This window comes from Triturus cristatus, chromosome 3_1 (assembly GCF_964204655.1).
Source record: "Triturus cristatus chromosome 3_1, aTriCri1.1, whole genome shotgun sequence".
Taxonomy (NCBI): Eukaryota; Metazoa; Chordata; class Amphibia; order Caudata; family Salamandridae; genus Triturus; species Triturus cristatus.
The window spans coordinates 800734288-800755658 of NC_140583.1; the positions used below are offsets into that span (position 1 = coordinate 800734288).

At 46.0% G+C, this 21371-nt stretch overlaps 1 protein-coding gene across 5 annotated transcripts in view; it reads right to left on the reverse strand.

The window, feature by feature from the left end:
- Window positions 1-21371, reverse strand: part of AGAP1 (ArfGAP with GTPase domain, ankyrin repeat and PH domain 1) — a 1249585-nt gene that overhangs the window by 704066 nt on the left and 524148 nt on the right. For all 5 annotated transcript variants that reach the window (XM_085645106.1, XM_085645103.1, XM_085645105.1 and 2 more), the window contains exon 3: window positions 4660-4747. In XM_085645106.1, the coding sequence (XP_085501232.1) occupies window positions 4660-4747 (88 nt within the window). The remainder of the gene's footprint in view (window positions 1-4659; window positions 4748-21371) is intronic.

The window sequence follows — 21371 nt, forward strand, 5'->3', positions numbered from 1 at the left end:
TCACTCTGACGTTAATGGACAGTACTTGCAGTACAGAGTGGGTGTCCAGACACAGGACAGGCACTCAATCACCTCTAAAGGTTTTGGGCTTGAATACTGTCTAACCTACCAGTGCTGTGCACAGACAGCTATCCAGTCGACACCATTTTTTATCTGCACAAGTATGTTTGGATAACCAGTGTAATCTGCTAGTTTTGTACATGACTTCCCAGTCATAGCCGGTGTTACTGTGTTCAAATACACAGAGTTTACACAGCAGTACCAGTGGAGTGGACTTAAAGTGCCTGAAGGTCAGGAAACGTATTCATCCACAGCACCAGCAGAGGAGACCCTTGCAGCCACGCAAATACAGTACTGGCAACAAGACTGAACCTCTAGGCGCTGTACTAGCTGCTTAAATTGGGTATTTTGGCCCAGTAAAGGCACATTATACTGTGTATTTAACCTCTTCCATGCTCATGACGGAACGGTTCCGTCATGAGCATCGGTTGAGCTGTGCTCATGACGGAACCGTTCCGTCATGGCCCGCCCGCGCTCGAACCCTTCAGCACCGCGGGGGAATCCGCGCAGCGCTGAAGGGGTTAAGCAGGGTTGCAGAAGGTCAGACTGTGTACTACAGCACACTACCAGCAAACGAAAACACTACCTGCCCGCACACAATACTGACCGATTATACTGGGAATGAGCAGGGACACTAGAATTATGCAGCAATGAAGGACGAAATTACCTGACAGAGTTAACTAAATTATGCGGTATACTTCAGAACATTCAGTGGCAGTATTATCTCATTGTTTGTCATTTTAACACACATTAATACTGTCTGGGCAAACATTTCAACTCAGTACTGATTTAAAACATGAATTCCTCAATCGACAACTGGAACACGGCAAGTTAACCCAAAAAAAGGGTCTGCCACTGCGCAGTACCATGTGTAGTGCTTTTTCAAAACAACTTTTGGTCCGTTCAACTAGGAACATTTTCGGTTGAAATCTGCAAACTATGCAGCAGATGGTTAATTATTTATATGTCAAGTGTGGCAAATCTATGATTATGGCGAAAATGCTGCAGCATCACATAATTTTGATGGCCCAGGTATACCCAACATAGATTACCATTAAATGAGACCATGGATTCAAGCGCGGTAAATGCACTCCGAGCTGGTGTCCATGCACATTACTGACAGATGCGACAATTTATTATTTACTGTAGGAGTATCTAGGAGGCATTTCAGGTCACCCATGACTCCGTAAAAGGAGTAAAGGGATAAAGTTATGAGCATCCAATTCAAACATTTTCTTCTACGACGCACTTAGGAACTTTACAGCAATATGGGCTGACCAACATCCATTCAATCTAGCGGTTCTTCAACCCCAATCAAAGGCAGACAATAGCTTATAGTGATGGTTTTGCAGTGTTGGTGGTTAATTCTTGGCTATTCTTCCCAGTGTGTTTTACCTGCAGCCGCAGTGGGTATGGTGCCTTCAGAGCCCTTCAGGTCTCCGCCTCACATGCCACCACGAAGCAACCTGGGATGGGGTGACGGATTACAGAAGACACAAGGTGCAACTAGTCTACCACTACCACTACACCAGGGCGCAGACAGACAGAGTGAGGGTGGATGGATGGAGGCTAGAGTTAAATGGTGAAGCATGAGACACAGAAGAAAAGTGGAAAACTCTCCGATGGAGAAGTGGAGCCTCCTCAGCCCCTGAAGCGCCGGGCGGAGAGAAGGAAGCATTACCTGCATCGATATCTGCAAAGAATGGAAGAGCCAGTGAGGGAAGGAAAGAACCAGAAATTCAAAGACGGACTGAAACAGTCATGGCACACACACAAGAGCAGACAAAGCATGAAGCAACAAGAAGAGAGCTCATTCATGGCCTCTCTTGGTATACTATTAGACACATTGACACTGCTGAGCATTGATGGACGACTCTCGCTAAGGGAGACTGATAACACCCCAACCTGAAAATATGGGCGTGTCCAAGACCAATGGATATTATGAATGACTAGAACTGTCCACAACATCTGGATCTGGTCGTTTTGTTCACCATATTTTGATAACAAGTTTAAATAAGGGGAGAAGTGTAGTTTAATGAAGTTCCTGCAAATGAAACTGGTCACATTTGTTATTCACTGTTTCTAGGAATTGGTACCTGAAAGCACAGGTTTGAATGGGCAAAGAGAAAAAAATACCATTGCAAAGAATAGGGACTATCGGCTACTTTCTAGTGTGGAGGCCACCCGCTGACAGGGTGAGGTTCTATCTGGGGAGGCTAAGTTCTCCCCGGGGTACCCCAAAAGATTAAGTGCCAGACACTCTACTTCAAGCCCAGGGGCTTGCGCTTAAAGATAGTGACTAGTAGTTGAAGTGCAGTGGAACCACAAGTGGTACGATGCATGCCAGCAGCCGACAGGCACAGACATGCTGGTCTAGACTGATCAACAAATGTGAACACAGCACTGAAACACACGACTCACAAAACACTGTAGTAGCAAAAAATACTGGCAATCCCCCAATGTGCAGAGAGTCTGTACATAAGTCTATATGTATTCGAGATTCTAATGTTGGGAACTTCACTTTGAACGACTACCCTACATTTCTTTTCTTGTTAAGTTTTAAAACTGATTGACGTATATCAAAGTGTATTAGACACCCATTTAGCAATCACTAGAAAGTAAGCTTTCCTTCCCAAACAGTAGAAAACTCTCTTTTCGGAGGGGAAACCACTGACAAGTCAACACGGTGTCCAACAACAGGCAACTGTGCTTGGCATTCATCAAACGTATTGGGGTTAGCTAAAGCTGGACAGATTCAGCCTAAGTAAGATTCCAGGCGAGGTCTGGGTTTAAGCTAAAATCTGACAGGAGAGGGTCATAGTTAATACAATGAATACCCCTGTCTGCCTTTGCTACCGCAAGACTATGTACAAAGGGAAGCAAAGGAATAAGTGGTTTGCCATCCTTCAGACATTCATCCACTTGTTATCCAATGTTTAATGCCCACAGTGAAGAAAAATGTGAAGCACAAACGAGCACGGCTGCCACAATATATTATCCTCTGCTCTGGGATCAATCAGTAAACAGACAAACGTCCTTCTTTGACCAACAACGCCATTGAACCAGTGCGGCTTGTGGGAAGCCCTGGTGTGCACCAGCTGAGAGGATGTTACATCCCTCTTCCTTCACATTACGGTAGGAAAGACTTCAACAGCATACAGCCATCCACGCGTGTTGGTGATGACCGCACCTTCTAACACCAGAGCTGGTACCGAAAAAGCAAGGTGAAATCTGGGTGGACATGTATGTCAGAGAAAGCAGGGTGCATATGAGAATAATCAGGGCAGCGTACTGTAGAACACCAATAATAAAACACAAGTAGTGCTCACTGTATAGTAAACAGGGACCTTTGCAGTGTGATCGCAGTGAGAGCAACAAGATCAATGCCAGATTGTTGTCACTGCATAGGGAACAAACAATACCAGATTGATCACTGCATGAGAAAACCAAAAATAATGATCAATGCATGAAGAACATGATCAATAACACAAAGGAAAAATTAGATTATTGATCACTGTATATGTGTGTGAGAAATAAGATATTACTGATCAGTGAATAGATTAGGTCATCGTTTATTATTTTTTGCTTATTTCTCGGAGAGATGTATCTATGTCACTTTTGGGTACTATATTAGAAAAATCAACAAAAGATTATCGATTACTGCACATGGAAAGGGAGTAAACCAGAATATTGGTTTCTTCAGCAGAGCAGTGATCATTTGCAAACAGATGCAATAGAGATCAATAAATTTTTTATTTTTTTATTTTTTAACACAAACATTTACAACTATCTGAATGAACACTGCTGAGGAGCGACCAATACGAAGAATCTGAGAAGGACCGTTAACGGATAAATATTTTTGCACCAGAGTGGAATTGTTCTCTCTTGTCAAAATGAAGAACTTGCTTTGTTAATAATTTTAGTCACTTTTGTGCTTGGAGGAGGATTCTGAACTGAGAGAGAATCCACGTGTTTGCAGCTATTCTCAGACTCCCCATCAACAACACCTTTTACTTTGATTGGGACAGTTCAGATATTTCTTGTCCATGAAGAGATGACGCACCGTAGCTTCTAGACAAAATGGACAGCACTAGTGTTACTGGGCAGTGAATTCATGTAATTTAATGGGAGAGTACTGGCACTCCTGTGAAGGAAGAAGGCTCAGTAAATCTGCTCACACTCATTGTGTTTCAATTCCTGCCTTGCTGAAGAAGGACCGGGCACTTTACTCCCAGCACATGGACATGGATGAAGACCCACTAGTTGAAGGGATAGAAAGTAATCGACAGGGCTTTCCAATGAAAACATTTAGAAGCCTTCTCATGCTTCCTAGAGAAGCGAGGGTTCTGGGCTCTCTCATTGAATGCCACAGTGAGCCTCAAGTCAATGGGCAGAGTTGCATTTCGGCTAATACCATCTGATGTTAGATAAATGTTATTTCTGGTTAAGCACACACTATAGAAGTAGTAACCACAATACGCTCTGTTTTCGAATGTACAGTCTTTCTAGCAAAGATATAAAGACAGTGATTAGCTCCTGTTATGGTTTAAATAACCAAATTGGAAAACAAGACCTCGCTGGCAACTGTTTTTGACCTACCTTCCGGGGATTCCTCCTGAACGTAGGTGCCTGTTAGATACCGATGAACAAGAGCCGACTTGCCGCTGGCTAAATTGCCCACAATGCCCTACAACAAAATAGAGAAAATAAATTATGAACATCTATCAGCAGTAATGACGAAGCAGCCAACTGATTACATACGAAGGAGCAGGACAGCTCTCACTACTGGTGTAACGCCCTATCACTCTTATCTCTGAGTCCTGAACATTTAATTCCCAGTATGGTCACTGCACTCACTTTCATAACATTTACCTAATTTAATATTCACTACTGTAGAAGATCAATAGCCATTACTGGAAGAATTAACTCACTGTGTGCAGTCTGTACATTATTCTGTATATCTCATGGTGTCTATGGTGGTAGAAGTCTCTCGTATAACGCTTTCCTTTGGGTTAACCTCTCCAAATATAAAGGTCCCTTAACACAACATTTCACTTTGCCCACGCTTACATACAGTGCTCCAATTTATATAATGCCCTGGAAGGTAAACACCTTTTTCTGCACACTCTCCCATACATTACTCTGTGTGTATCAACACTCACTGGTGATACACCATACTGCGTGTACTCTTTCTACAAGAAGGTCAATTTAGGATGCTGACTGAGGTGATAGCACCATCTCACTACACATTACTCATATGTCTCAACTTAGGCTTCACTGTCAACCAACAACAGTCCCTCTTATCAATGTTAGCATGGAGATCAAAGTACCTAGGGTCTTCAGCCTACCTCACAGAACTACGCACAAGCCCATCTATATAAGAACTATACTAGCACATGAGCTCCCCCCTCACAAAGTATCATCAATGCTTCTTCTGCTTCTTGAGAGGTAAAACGCAAAAACATGTTGCAGTAACTTCACGGTTACTAAAGTCAATCACACATCGATAGCAAATGTGCAGCTTGTCTCTAGGGTAATGGAGAGTTGAACAATACAGTGGGGGCAAACTTATGTTGAAGTTCATGACCTGATGAGTGCTGTACACTAAGCGATTCACCAGACTGAAAGGAAACACACCTTTCTGTCCTCTATTATCTGAAAGAGACAATTAGTTATAGATTCCTTACCTTAGAATTACACCAAGGCGTCAGACTGGATCCGGAAAGTTTTTTCGTCAGCAGTACCCCTGCGCGTCGAAAGGTGGCGTCGATCTGCTCCGTGTTCGTTGTTGAGGTCGCCGGGATGACGTCGTGGTAGCTACGCAGACACTGCCCTCGCGAGCTGATGTCAATTCTTTCTTTTTATGTGCCAGCCAGCGCAGATCTGGCGAGAGCGGTACCTCAAGTCACTTTTTGACTGACTATTTGGCCGACTTTTGTCGACTCCTGGTGCACGTCAGGGATGCCCGGTTTAAAGGCTTGTGGCTCCTGCAGCCGGCTGATGTCAGTGACGGATCCACACCGCGTGTGTCTGTTTTGCCTGGATCGCGACCATGACCCCAAGTCGTTCTCCGACTACCAGACCATGAATCCGAAGTCTTTGCGGGAGCAGTACCAAAAGCTTCTTGAGGCCCGGCAGTCAGCTCTGCGCCGTTCGAGGTTCCGGTCGCGTGGGAAGTCGAAGGACCGGTTGCAGAACCACCACCACCAGTCTTCTTCAAAGTCTTTGCACTCTCTTCACACTGCTAAGGTAAGTCGAAGCACAAGAAGAAGTCGAAGAAGCATCGCTGCGACAAGGGATGCGAGTGGTGCCCCTCCCGCAGCTCTGCGTATGGAGCCCGAAGGGTCGACTGAGTTTCCCTCCCTTCCCGGGACCTGGAGCGACCCCTGCCCAGCTTCTCACCTTTGCGCATGAAGACTCCGCCTGCGCGCCTTCGGGCCCCGCGGACTAGGCTGGGGGCCATGGGCCTTCGACGCCAGCAGCTTCGGCCCCAGCACTGCAGGGTCTCCTTGGATCCAGGCCTGGATCGGGATCAGCGCCGGTCGACCTGATTACACCTCCTCCGGCGCCGATTCCACCAGCACCACGTCCGCAGCAGACGCCGGTTGTGTCCCCAGCCTGCGTCGACCCTGGCCTCCACCCCGATGTAGACACGGAGCCGGACCGGCGTCGACTGACGCCGGATCCGGTGCCAACAGGTACTTTTGTGACCCTGGTTCTGTTAGGCTAGATTGGCAACCAGAGGAAGGTGAGGAGGACTTGGAGGGGGCCAGAGACCCTTTGACTGACAAGTTGGGTTATGAACGGACTGGAGAGAAGAACTGGGGGAAGGCAGTGGTCTGGATACCACACCAGACCTTGGCATGTTGTCTCCTCCTACCGTGGCTACAGAGGAGGGAGAGTCTTATGCAGTGGTATTGCGTAGGCCAGCCGAGGCTCTCAACCTCGAGCTCCCTACAGTGGCGGTCAGGACTAACCTCCTGACAGAGGTGCTTCAACCGGCATTGAGCTCTTCAGAGCCCCTGCTGCAGTTTAATGAAGCCCTGACATCCTTTTGGGCACCTGGTCCAGGCCCAACACAGGGGCTCCTGTGTGTAGGATGATTGCCCGACTCCACCGCCCAGCCCCGGACGACCCCACTTTCCTCTCCCAAAACCCCACCCGAGAGCTTGGTAGTCGAAGCTTCCACAGCCAAAGGCGCATTCCCTAACACACCACCTGATAGGGAATCCAAAAAGCTGGACCATCTTGGGAAGAAGAGGTTTCTTCCTCCAGCTTAGGACTGCAGTCGGTAAACACCGCATGTCTGTTGGGCCGTTATACCCACTTTGTGTGGGATACGGTGGCGTAGGTGCTGCCCCAGTGCACGGAGGAGGCCCGGGCCGTTCTCTCCCGTGCAGTTGCCGAGGAGAGAGACGCAGCGAAGTTTACCATATGCTGTGGACTAGACACCGCCGACTCGCTAGGTAGGACGATTTCAACGTCAGTAGCCCTTCGACGCTATGCCTGGCTGAGATCCACTGGCTTCTCTGGGGATGTCCAAGCTACCCTTATGGACATGCCCTTTGATGGTTGTCACTTGTTCAGCGACAACGCAGACAGCGCACTAGAGCGCTTCAAGGACTCACAGGCTACAGTCAAGTCCTTGGGCCTCTCCACCACTCGCCCTGCGCAGTCTGCTTTTTGCCCCTTTCGTGGCTACGGAAGGGGTGACCCACCATGTTCCACCCAGGGCCACAGACCGGCGCAAGCTGTTCAGCCCCTGCGCGGCCAGGGACGTGGGAACCACCATCTTGGGTCTGGGGACCAGCGAGCGGGCCAGTCCACCACCACACCCTCTGCAGCAGCCTTCAAACCCTCCTAGTCCGACCTTCTGGGGCCACCGATCGCCAGTGGGCGGAGGATTCGTCATCACCTCCCCCACTGGCGCACCATCACGTCGGACAGGTGGATTTTGCAGATAGTCCAAAGGGGCTACTCCCTCCTCTTCGAGACTTCGCCCCCCCCAGCCATGCCACCTCAGTACGATCGGATGTCGGAGGATCATCTGGCCCTTCTCCAACAGGAAGTTGTGGCTCTTTTAACAAGGGAGCCATCGAGCGAGTTCCTGCCCCAGAAGTAGGTTGTGGTTGCTACTCCCACTACTTTCTGGTACCAAAGAAGGACAAACGCCTGCTTCCTATCTTGGATCTCCGGAACGTCAACCGCTTCCTCCGGAAGGAAAAGTTCAAAATGTTGACGCTAGCTCAGGTCCTGTCTGCCCGCGACCCTGGAGACAGGATGGTAGTGTTGGACTTGCAGGACGCTTACTTCCACATCCCCGTCCTGTCGGCCCACAGGCGTTACCTACGGTTCACGGTAGGCCACGAGCATTTTCAGTTTACCGTGCTCCCCTTTGGCCTTACCAGCTCCCCTCGAGTGTTCACAAAGGTGATGGCAGTGGTCGCAGCTCATCTGCGCAGATCAGGGGTTCCAGTCTTCCCCTATCTCGATGACTAACTATTGAAGGCAGGCTCGCCCTAGGATGCTGTCTCCCACCTCCAGACTACGGCCGTTCTCCTGCATTCGCTGGGGTTCTCCATCAACGTGCTGAAGTCGCACCTCACTCCCTCTCAGAAGCTCCTCTTCATTGGAGCAGTTTTGGACAACGCAGTTTCGGGTCTATTCTCCCGAACAGTGAGTCCAGGATATTTGGGCTATGATCCGATCTTTCAGCCTCTATCCTGGGTTTCGATCAGGATGGCCCTCAGGCAACTGGGCCTGATGGCCTCCTGCATCCTGCTGGTGGACCATGCCAGATGGCATATACGGGCTCTGCAGTGGGAGCTGAAGTTCCAGTGGGCACAACATCAGAGGAACCTGTCCGATTGCGTCCAGGTCTCAGAGGGCACTGCTCACCAATTGCAGTGGTGGCTAACGAACCAGGATTGGGTCGACGGCAGATCTCTCTCCCTTCCCCAACAAGAGTTCAGTGGTGACCGATGCATCACTTCTGGGATGGGGCAGCCACATGGGGGAGGCGAAGATCAGAGGCGGAGTCCGGGCTCCACATCAACCTTCTGGAGCTTCGGGCGATTCATCTTGCAATCAAAGCATTCCTACCCTCTGTCCGGGGAGGAGTGGTGCAGGTGTTCACGGACAACACCTCCGCTATGTGGCACTGCGACAAATAAGGGCATATCCCTGGTGGTTCAACACCTGGCAGGTTCGCTGAACGCAAGGGCGGACGAACTCAGCCGTAGATGCATGATGCATCACGAATGGCGTCTTCACTCGGAGGTGGTGCAAGGTCTCTTTCAACAGTGGGGAGAGCCTTGGTTAAATCTATTCGCCACCATAGAGAACGCACAATGTCAGCAATTCTGCGTTGGAATTTTCAAGATGGTACTCGCTCGGCGACGCTTTTCATCGCGAGTGGAGTTGAGGTCTTCTATACACCTTTCCGCCTATACCACTTCTGCCCAGAGTGCTTAAGAAGATCAGGCACGACCGGGCTCAAGTCATTCTTGTGGCTCCGGATTGGGCACGAAGAGTCTGGTATCCCAAGCTATTACACATGGCCATCGATCTTCCTCCCGAAGAGGCAGTCTGATTGGATCTTCTGTCACAGCAGCAGGGGACGGTCATCCACCTGAACCTGTCCAGTCTCTACCTCCTTGCGTGGAGACTGAGCGGCGACAGTTGACAGCTTTCGACCTTCCTCCCAAAGTCTGTGATGTTATCTAGGCAGCCAGGCATCCCTCCACTAATACTGTATACGCCTGCAGATGGAACAAATTTGTGGCATGGTGCACAGCAAAGGCTGTGGATCCCCTTTTCGCCCCTCTTTCTGAGGCTCTCTTATTCCTCCTTTCTTTGGCCCAGCAGGGCTCTGCTCTGGGCACTCTCAAGGGCTACCTCCCGGCCATTTCAGCATTTCTTAGGCTTTCTGATCAGCCTTCTCTTTTCAAGTCCCCTGTTGTAAATCACCTCCTTAAGGGCATTACTCATCTTTTTCCTCCTGTTCCCTTCTTAATGCCCCAGTGCGACTTAAACTTGGTTCTTACGCATCTTATGTGCGCTCCCTTTGAGCCGCTACATAACTGTCCTGTCAGGCTTCTGACTTTAAAAACTGACTTCCTGGTGGCCATCACCTCTGCGCGCAGGGTGAGTGAGCTCCAAACTCTTTCTTCTAAACCTCCTTATCTGGCTGTTCATACAGACAAGGTTGTCCTTCGAACTCGTCCTTACCTTCCTTCCTTCCCAAATTGGTTACTTCTTTCCACATCAGACAGACCATCACTTTGCCCACCTTCTTTCCGCCTCCGCATCCTTCCAAAGAGGAAGAGAGGCTCCACAGTCTGAATCCAAAACGTGCGCTTTCATTTAATTTGGATCGCACAAAGCAATTCCGGGTGGATGACCAGCTCTTTGTTAGCTATGTGGGCACCAAAAAAGGTCAGGCCGCGCACAAACGGACCATTTCTAGATGGGTTGTTTTGTGCATCAAAGCTTGCTATTCCTTGGCAAAGAAGGAACCTCCAGTGGGGTTAGGCGCCTATTTCACCAGTGCGACCGCAGCAACCACTGCTTTGGGACATGGAGTCCTCCTTAATGACAACTGTCAGGCAGTTAAGTGGGCAGTGCTGCACATGTTCACACAACACTACTGCCTGGACAGCCAAGTCCAGAGAGACTGCTTCTTTGGCCATTCTGTTCTCCAGGACTTTCTGGAGTGAACTTGATTCACAGACCCACCTCCTGGGTTGGTATTGCTGGGGTATCTATTCTAAGGTGAGGAATCGATAACTAATTGTCTCTTTCAGATGAACAAGTTACTTACCTTCGGTAACGATATATCTGTAAGAGACATAGATTAGTTATAGATTCCTTACCCCCCGACCCATCCTTCCTGTTCTGTGAACTGATTTCTAGGGTTAAGTACTTCCTTTCAGGGCCCTAGCTTTGTGCACCAGTGGTCAGTGTCTTGCATGGCTCTGCGCTTCTGGCATGGAAAGTCGTGTACAGAATTGACTACAGCGCGCAAGGGCAGCATCTAAGTAGCTACCGCGGCATCATCCCGGCAACCACGACGTCGATGAGGAACGCGGAGCCGACCGACACTACATTTTGACGCGCATGGGTACTGCTGACAAAAAAACTTTCCTGATCCAGTCCGACGCCTGGGGGTATTTCTAAGGTAAGGAATCTATAACTAATCTATGTCTCTAACAGATATATCATTACCGAAGGTAAGTAACTTGTTCGAATTGTGTATAGAAACAGCTCTTTTGGTATTACAAGATACCACCATATATGGATCATTGCTAGACCTCTACCAAACTCCCTGGAATGTAGGGAAATCATTGAACGTGGGCCTGGTTTTTGCAAAGTGATTTAAAAGAAAAAGATCTTTCTGGTTGATGCAAAGTTATTTAAAGGAAAAGGTGTTTTCTAGTAAACAAGCCTTTTAAGGAGAGTATGTAAATAAATACAAGGGAACCTTAAGGTCATTAGGGACCAAGGGTATGAGACTGTTACTGTAACAATGGTCCCTAAGGAAAAATGTAGCAAAACAATCTGGGAACAAAAATGTAATACCCAGGAATTATTACAATGAATATATAAACGGTATTTTATTATCAACTTGAACAAGTAAAGTAAGGAAAATTAACCCATCGGGGGTAAATCTCATAAGTGTTCAACCAAAGAGACAAAGAAAACGGGCACAAAACATCAGGTGACCATTAGTAATATACGTCAAGGTCCCACTGAGAGAAACACACTCCTGGCATACTCCAGTCACCACCCTGGAGTCATTTGTGAATCCCTTCCTTATTTTCAATTCTGAAATGATTCGCAGGAATTGTTTCTTCAAAGCAGATTTCTTTAGGTAAGCAGAGACCTTGAAATCCAAAGTATTGCTTTGCTCAATTTTTGCTTAGGAACCTTTTTTAAGGAGAGTATGCACACTATGAAGTAATCCTGATTGGACAATTCCATCCAAAGCCTATGGGATGACATTCGGACACTATGATGTCCACATTTGCTCCAGGATATCTACATTGTTATTATTAAGTCTTCGAAAAACAGGAGCATTTTGAACAAGGCCTGGAAAACTAGCAAAGCCAAACCACTATGAGTGCTGTTTACTGAAACACTGCTCAAAAGTACAATCCTGTTAGGGCTGAGGACATACTGGATAATACACCTTGTACCTCATTTCTGGAAAAAGGCATGTGCCATTGAGGCCAGCCACAGATTTGCTTCAAAAGCACAAGGACAACACCGAAGGAAATAGTGTTTTTATCAGCACGGACTGACAGACTTGTGAACCACTACCATACAATATATACTCGAGGCATTGGCTACATTTGATGGATTTAAAAGTATACCAAGGGATAGTAGGAAGAAGCAGCGGGATGTTGAACCACAGAGCAAGATAGCTCAGCAATGAGGAAAACAAGAACCCGACTAAAATGTCTGCCAACAATCTGGCTAAAAGAACTGACTGCATTGATGATCTTCCTCCTGCTCCCCTCACCCTACACAGATCACAAATTCAGCAGACTCTCATAGCATCACTGGTGTGAAATGCCAGGGCATTCTGTAGAAAGATAATCTCAGTACCTTGCCCCACTTAGCTATCCATTCGTTCACTCATTCATTACATTCTGAAAAATTCTGCACACGTAGATCTCAGTCATCTCAATGTGATAATACAGAACTAGTCAGGAAACCATGATTATGCAGCAGAAAACTATGCATGAAGTAACTAATGCACGGTTAGTAAAAAACAGAGTAATGAGAATTTGAAATTACGTAAAATTATTGTTTGAACATGATAATATAGCGTCCAGCAATAACACATTTTCAAATTAATTTAAATAAAAAAAATTTGCAGTCAATTATTTTAAAATAGTCTGCAAAAGCATTACTAAACTGAATTTTCTGGGCATTGCAAACCTGCCTTTATACACATAAAAAATATATTAATCAAGGGGTACAACTGATCAGGGTTATTGCATAAAAATATCAGTCTTTCAATGGCACACTGATTTGATGAACTTAGCAAAACCGGTGGTAAAATGCATGTGCGGACAAACATATGCTTTTGCAATGTTAATAACAAATCGATAAGCAACTTTGGACCTCGCTAATGTAATAATGTAATAGCATGGTATAGGTGAGCTAGGGCATCAAAATGTATGCTCAGATAATCCTGACCAGCATTGTGTCTCAGGATCTCAACACTGATAAGTTTAGGTTTTGTATTGTCTCACATGGTAAAATAAAACAGATTTAAAAAAAAAAAAGGTTAACAGCTAAACGACCTAGGAATATGACGAATATAGTCCATCCCCATCACCAGCCATATTGGAAGTATCACTCAGAACAGTACAGATACTGCTATGAACACAAGCAGTATAAACAATAAGTCGTTGTCTTTTACGAAAAGACTACCCTCAGACGAGAATTGAATATCATCTACTGGACACACAATGCACTACTCAATTCTAGAAATCCTTTAGCCTTATTAGGCATTTACTGAAACAATTTCTTGTTTAAGCTGCTTACATGCTCTATTCTTTTGTGAAACTGTTGATATGTAAATTGCTTGTTAGTAACTATTCTAATGTAAAGTGTTATGCCATCCATTGGGTCTTATTCACTCTATATAAAACGGCAAATGAATAAAATACATAAAAATATATTTTTTTAAAGATGTGTAGACAAATAAAATACTAATATCCTTACATAAATGAATGCCCAGTGTGCTTAAAGAAGATTCTACCAAGAATGTTCTTTCATGCTCAACAAGGAAAAGAGGGAAGTGCTGATTTTTGGGGCCAACACCTCACTGTAGAATGACACCTCCTGGACCTCTGAAATGAGATCCACCCCGACAGACCATGCCCGCAATCCTGGTAGCATACTGGACAGCAAACTCTCCATGAAACGCCAGATCAACACAGTCTCCTCTGCCTGCTCCTGCACCCTCAGCATGCCCCGAAAGAGCTTCCGATGGCTTCCCGTCAACACCAGGAAAACTGTCAACCAAGCCATAGTGAGGAATCACCTTTAAACTCCTAAATAGACTCCAGACGATACAGAACTCAGCTGCCTAACTCATCCTCGACCTCCCCAAAGAGACCCACATCACCACCCACCTCAGGAACATCCACTGGCTCACTATTCAGAAAAGATGCCAATTCAAGATGCTGACACATGCCGCCGACACCCCCTACGACCAAGGCCAGAATACATCAACCACCGCCTGAACTTCCACCAACCTTCCAGACAACTGCGCTCCGCATCCCTCACCCTCGCATACACTCTCCGCATCTGCCAAAGCGAATGATGATCCTTCTCCTACTTCACTGCAAAGTCCTGGAACGACGACCTCCTTCACCTCAGAACAGCATCCCCCCTCCCGGAATTCAGAAAAGGACTCAAGACCTGGTTCTTTGACTGATCCCAGCAATAACCCAGCGCTTGGATACACTTGCGGGTGATTAGCCGTGCTCTACAAATCCGAATTGATTGATACTGGAGTGCTAGACAGCAGCATAGGATGCGGCTAAACCCTCTTGGACCACCTGCGGGCAACAATACTTGTGTGGTGAACCCAAGATTGCTCGTGCGCCCCAAAATGAAGAAGAACAGTCTCACAAAACCGTTCTTAATCTCCAGTGGCGACAACTCCATCAAATAGAGCTGGTTCACTCATGGATAGTGCCACGCAACTACTAATCTGGGCAGCTTCTTTTTTAAACATATTGTATAGTCTAAATGAAAATATTCCAAATGTAACTGTTAAATTAGGATACTTTTAAATCTGTACAAAAGAAACTCTCTCTTTCCAGGACAGCAGCAGATTTAATGCTTCTAAGGCCTCACGACAGACGTAGACCACGGTTATCTGTGGTGAGTCCAAAGCTCTGGCGCTCCCATCTCAGGACAGATGTTTATGATATTCTCTCGATTTCGCGACAGCAGCACTAAAAGTGCATTAGACTTGCATGTTGCACCACAAACTCTCTTGAAAGAGCAGCTAAGGTCAGGAAGCAGCCAAGAGAAAGCTGAAGAAGAGAAAAGGACGTGGGTGTATATTTACATAGTAAGCAAGGCCTTAAGTGGGACGGGTCTCACCGTGCTGAGCACCGGCAGTTTTTTAAAGGGGGCCTCAAAACAAGTCCCTATCGGGCTCTGTTTTGTGCCCTGGCACAGGTGGTCCACTTTTTTCCGGACTGCTGTGACAGCAGGCACAATGTGTGCGGGTGCTCACACTGCTCACTTCTCACTAGTGGAGATGCTACGGCATGACGTCATGCCAGGTGAGCGTTGTAGGTAAGGGAAATCCTTTAGAGAGAGTCATTTTCTCTCTGGATTTCCCTTCTCTTTTTAAAACTCAGGAGCGGCAACATTGTCGTGTTGTCACCAGGACTTTAAGTGGAAGCTTTTCAATATTATATATAACAAGACATAGTTGCTGCTTATTGATCCTATGCAACTAACAACCATTGACAAAGCCAATAGTCCTGACGTGTTGTAGGTATGATATTAGTTGTTGTATCATATATCTGGATGCAATGACAGAAACAGCAAAATACAAGTCAGGCGGAACACTATGCTAAGCACAGATTTTTAGCTTACGTGTATTTAAGCCATGCCCTTAATTACATTGGCCATGCCCCTTTAAGAGACCCCCACCCAGTTTTTTCATCCCACTTAAAGCCCTGATAGTAAGTCAAAGTACAGGTGATATAAACTAGAGTCTGTGGCACACCAGTTTGAAGAGTATGTTTGCTATTCACATTAATGGCGCTGTTGAACACTACTCTTTACATAGCAACTCTTCAACTCCACTGGAAAGTGCAACAAAGTTCTGAAATTCTGCAGTAATTCAGCCCACATATACAGTACTTTAGATTCTTACTGGGGTTGTGATGAAACCTACAGTTTTGTCATTCGTTAATATCACTCCTGCTCTTCCCACACCCACATCCCCAAACACGTTCTGGGCTAGTCTGTTTCATATTTCTAAAAGAGGGCTTGGTACAGCTAGGAGGAGGATATCTATAACTCCTGGTACTTGAGGTGATAGACTGAAAAACGTGGCCAAAGGCAGAGATTTGATTTTTTAATTATACAATGCTAATAGGTCACCAAGAGACAGTGTCATTGGTACTAGTGAGGGTGATATAGAGTGGGGAGGGGTTCATGCCGATATCCTACTCTCCATTTTTAAAAATATCTTCCTGAAAGTTACTTGCGTTTGATTTTTATCAATTAGTCTCAGACGCCAGAGTTCACCTAGGTGGCTGCTGTGTGTGCACACCATCAGAGCTACAGGCGCGGGCAGGGGGGTGGTGGATAGCTGAAGAACCCTCTGTTAGATGCCAAGGAAGTAACTACCTTCTTTCTGCTTCAGGAGAAAATGGTAGGTAAACTATTGAAAATGGAGAAGCCTTTTTAGATACCCACAGAGATGAGAAGTACTGATCCTCCCCTCGCCATTACTAGGCCCCCTCTCCAACAGATCATATATTAAAAAAGTTAATGAATGAATGACTCAAGATCTGTATGATAGCAGAAGTGTGAGGCACCAACAAAGGGCCTGCACTGTGGACGAGGCTTTACTCCTCCTGAAGCTACTAGCCGCATGCAGAAGGATCATAAAAGAGATGTGCAGCCAGCCTTACAGCTCGAATATGAACTTGCTAGCCCCAGGCTAGTCGCCCCCGCACCCCCAACCTCCCAAAATGGAACTCATACAAATGCCTACTTTGCCAAGTGACAGATCACCTACAGTTTCAAACTAAGCCACTTGACTATTGCAAGTTGGACCGAAGGTCTTTTCCAGCTTTCTTGGACGGAATATCTACTGATGTCCTACATCCATAATTTGACGATCTACGCCCCTGAAGATCTGCATAGAATAGAAAAGTGCTTCTTGAATACCCAAATTCTATGTTGCCTAATTCCTCCAGCTGGGACCGAGCTACAAATAAGTTTGGTCCAAGAGACCGGGGTGCTGAAATGGATCTGAAGGGTCTACCTACAACCTCAGTGTGCTGGAATGATGTCCAGAAGCATCCACTGGACAAAAGATGGACATTGCCCTAGTACAGATCATTACAGCGGACAGAGACCATGAAGCATCCCAAGAGAGAAACAACAACAAGAGCAGGTGAGATGCCCTCTGTGTCTCTGCCTAGTCAACATAATACCCCTACAACAGTGGTTCGAAAACCTGTGGTCCAGGGTCTCTGTAATGAGTGTGCTAATTCTTGTTACTTTGTCTGTGCCTCTAGTAACAATGCCCAACTGAATGTCCGCAAATTAATAAGCATCTGAGAGCTTTGTAGGCATTGGAACCAAAGTGTTTCCGGTCCTTTGTGAAGTCTGGGTCAAAGGGTAACATAACTATTTGTTCATTAGGACCTGGCAGCTGGCTTTTCTCTGTTGGGCCTGGTCTGTTTGGGGTCTTAAAGCTGGACCGGTAAGAACTTGAGATTCCCAGTTTTCAACATTTTTCACCATTTTAACAGCTCTATTCTTTCAACTGTAAACAAAAAAAATGTTCCGTTCTAAAATAAAATAGCTCCGACTGGATCTTGTATTTTATTTATTTGAAAGGTTTTATGTAGCGCAAACGTGACCCTGCTCGGTTATTCTGTATTTGTTGCAAACCTTTGTACCAACTCATATGAGTAAAGCTGCTATTATCAACCTTGGACAGCTATTTAAGTAGCAGCATCTAGCGCCAGCAGGGAGAACACGCAGTTTCATCTTTGACAATCTTAATTTTTCCCTAACAATAATATCTGCAGAAAAAGCCACTCATGCTACCTCTGTGATTTCAATACTAGACCTCCAGAAGTCAATTTGGGAAGTAGCCATACTACTGTATGGCATACCATAAATTGAGCAATCAAGGTAAATTGCTCACACTTAGTGGCTAAAAACAGAATGAGGTATGATCACATTTGTGACACAAATTTAACAAGAATTTTCAAATGTGAGATAAAGGTATAATGCTGTACCTGGCGTGCTTGATTTCAGAATTCTTAACCAGGTAAATTAAATGCGGCCTTCAAAATCTGCGATGGGAGATCAAATGTCTTTGATTCCAACTGTAGAGAGTCCAAGAGAAATCCAGAGCCCCTTTCATGTTCAACTGCCTGTGGCATAACGTGCATATGGCTGCCCACATACACCCACGGCTGCCACTGTTTATGATATGGTGAGTTGCTAGTGTCCAGTGCTACCCTTACAGGGAGACACATGATCAGCTCACTAAGACTCCTTATACAGCATTGACTCTTTGCTGGACCCTCTTTGACCAATATCTATCTGCTCATTATTCTTAACTTCGATGACCTGTATTTCTTTGCCTAAATTGGTTTAGTACCTGACAGGTTGACTTTATGGGTTACATGTTATCAATTTCACCCCCCAACAGATACATATTTTACAGAACAGCTTTCCACAGCCCTCATTTTCATTCACTCAGAAAGCCTGTGTATTTGGCCCTTACATTAGAACCAATATGATAACCCTATTATGCTAGGGGTCTTCAAACTGGGGGGTGGGCCTTAACTAATCCCAGGGGGGGGTGCCAGGCTCTGGTCAAAAGAATCCTCATGCTGATAGCAGTGCTTTGTTTTAAGCTGAAAACAAATGATCAGCAGTCTGAAACTCTGTAATGAGCCATTTAAAAAAGGTTTAACCTAACTCCAATGTTTAAATAAGGCTAGACATACTTAAACATTGCAAACTGAATAGAATCATTGTGAAAAATTCTGGGGGGCAATGATTTTTGTTTTATACTGGGGGGTGGTGGGGGTGGCATTAAACGCTTGACGACTACTGCTATATGCCCAGGTACACAGTTTCTTCAAATCTTCCTTAAAGCCCTTCAGTCAATCCAACTTTTTAAATCCACTCACCAAATAAACCTAGAGCAGCCAGCCTACTCAAAGGTCAAAATCCTTGGAACATCCTGCATTGCTAAAGAACCGGTCACACCTCGCCCATCAAGCCCCCCACCTCCCAAAAAAGCAAGTTGGCACTCAGATAGTGCTTGCATATACTGATTTATCAATTCCTCCCTGTAATCTAGTAATATTGGACTCCAAACCAGGCTGCTTTTTTAAATTTCTCGCTTGCAAACGACCCCTCCTCTTTACTGATGTAACCAAGGATTTTCTTCTCCAAAGTTCTTCTGCGTGTGCAGTGTGGTGACCACCAAAAACAGCCCTTCTCATTGAGGTACACTATGCAAAATTCCACAATTTCCTAAGCCCTAGTCTGACCCTGGGAGGACTTGTTGTCCTTTTCATTATCTTCCTCCCTGACCTCTTGTGCTCTGCTATATACTGGTCTCACATTTCCCACAAGCAAGTAACCTAGGAACTTGAACACTTCTCCAGACATCTCTGGCCACAAACTCCCTTTCTTATTCCATCATTCCCTCTTTATGAAGACATTGCCCTCAAAAGAAGAGATTGCCTTCAGCCTGGTTAATCACTGAAGTACCAAAGACAAAAGAGGCTGTGTGACAAAAGTGTGCCTACAAGTGCAGGCTCCCACTTGTCGCTGCCTGGGCTCACACACGCGTCTACCAGCTGCAGTGGGCTGGCAGAGATAGCTCAGGGAGACGAGTAAGTAGACAGGCCTGGCACTCTGAGCATCAAGAACAGCTCTTTCCGTTATAATTCCAACTTTAGCAACCTAGGAAGTAAAGCAGTCTGATGTATTAGGACTGCATTGGATGTGGGTGCCTCTGCTTTTCCATAATACAAATCTTTCTCCTCTTAAATTAAGTGAAGTACTTGGCTAAATGGACAATTATTCTTTCTGGCATGAATTCAGTTTTCACTGGACAAGATAAAGAAACTCATGGGAGATGTGGTTACGGAATGTGTGTCATTTTAAATGAGTCTCTTGCAAGGAGTACTGGCTTAAAGTGTCCTACAGTGCATTCGGTCATCACACCCTGCAGCTGTGAATCTTCATGTACCAATATATGCAGGGGAAAGCAGCAGGGTCAAACTTGGTACAGAGAAAAGGGTGCTTGGGACTACTTGAAGTCTATTAAATAATGCCATAACTGTTACAAATTATATTTATTGGAATAAGAAATGAATTGTGTTGTCATTAGTAAGAACACAGTTGTGTTCAGTATAATTGGTCTTTCTTTCACTTTTCAGACTGGTGCATACATCACTTTGTCATTTCCCTGTCTTGTCCTCGTCACCCAGGGTACCACCAACACTGACTGTACGTAAGACCAAGACGGATAAAGATAAGACCATGGACGGTTCGAAGAGGAGTTCAACTATTTTAGGGTCAACATACCTGCTGGGAGGAGACTGTACATGACCTCGATTTTATCCACACTCAGTGTGGGAGGGTATGCTCAGACGTGAGTCCCTTGCTCATTGCACCATCAGGATTCAGGCAAGCCGGGCCGACGAAGGCTGTGATGCCAGAAACCGGTCCCCGGAAGCTTGTTTCCTTCCCAGTATAAGAATTGGCTTGGTAGTTTGGTTTGCCCTGTTCCCATCATGCACTGGGACAGGTACAGACTAATTTGCATGTAGCCAGGTTCTGAGCTGGGATGGTGCAGTGAGCTAAAAAACGGTGATGGATTAAAACCATGATCTCTTGCCTTGGTAAGAGTATTCTGCATCATTCGGAAACTCTGTCCATCACCACCCCCTTTTTCCCAAATCGATTTTATCCACACTCAGTGTGGGAGGGTATGCTCAGACGTGAGTCCCTTGCTCATTGCACCATCAGGATTCAGGCAAGCCGGGCCGACGAAGGCTGTGATGCCAGAAACCGGTCCCCGGAAGCTTGTTTCCTTCCCAGTATAAGAATTGGCTTGGTAGTTTGGTTTGCCCTGTTCCCATCATGCACTGGGACAGGTACAGACTAATTTGCATGTAGCCAGGTTCTGAGCTGGGATGGTGCAGTGAGCTAAAAAAACGGTGATGGATTAAAACCATGATCTCTTGACTTGGTAAGAGTATTCTGCATCATTCAGAAACTCTGTCCATCACCACCCCCTTTTTCCCAAATCGATTTTATCCACACTCAGTGTGGGAGGGTATGCTCAGACGTGAGTCCCTTGCTCATTGCACCATCAGGATTCAGGCAAGCCGGGCCGACGAAGGCTGTGATGCCAGAAACTGGTCCCCGGAAGCTTGTTTCCTTCCCAGTATAAGAATTGGCTTGGTAGTTTGGTTTGCCCTGTTCCCATCATGCACTGGGACAGGTACAGACTAATTTGCATGTAGCCAGGTTCTGAGCGGGGATGG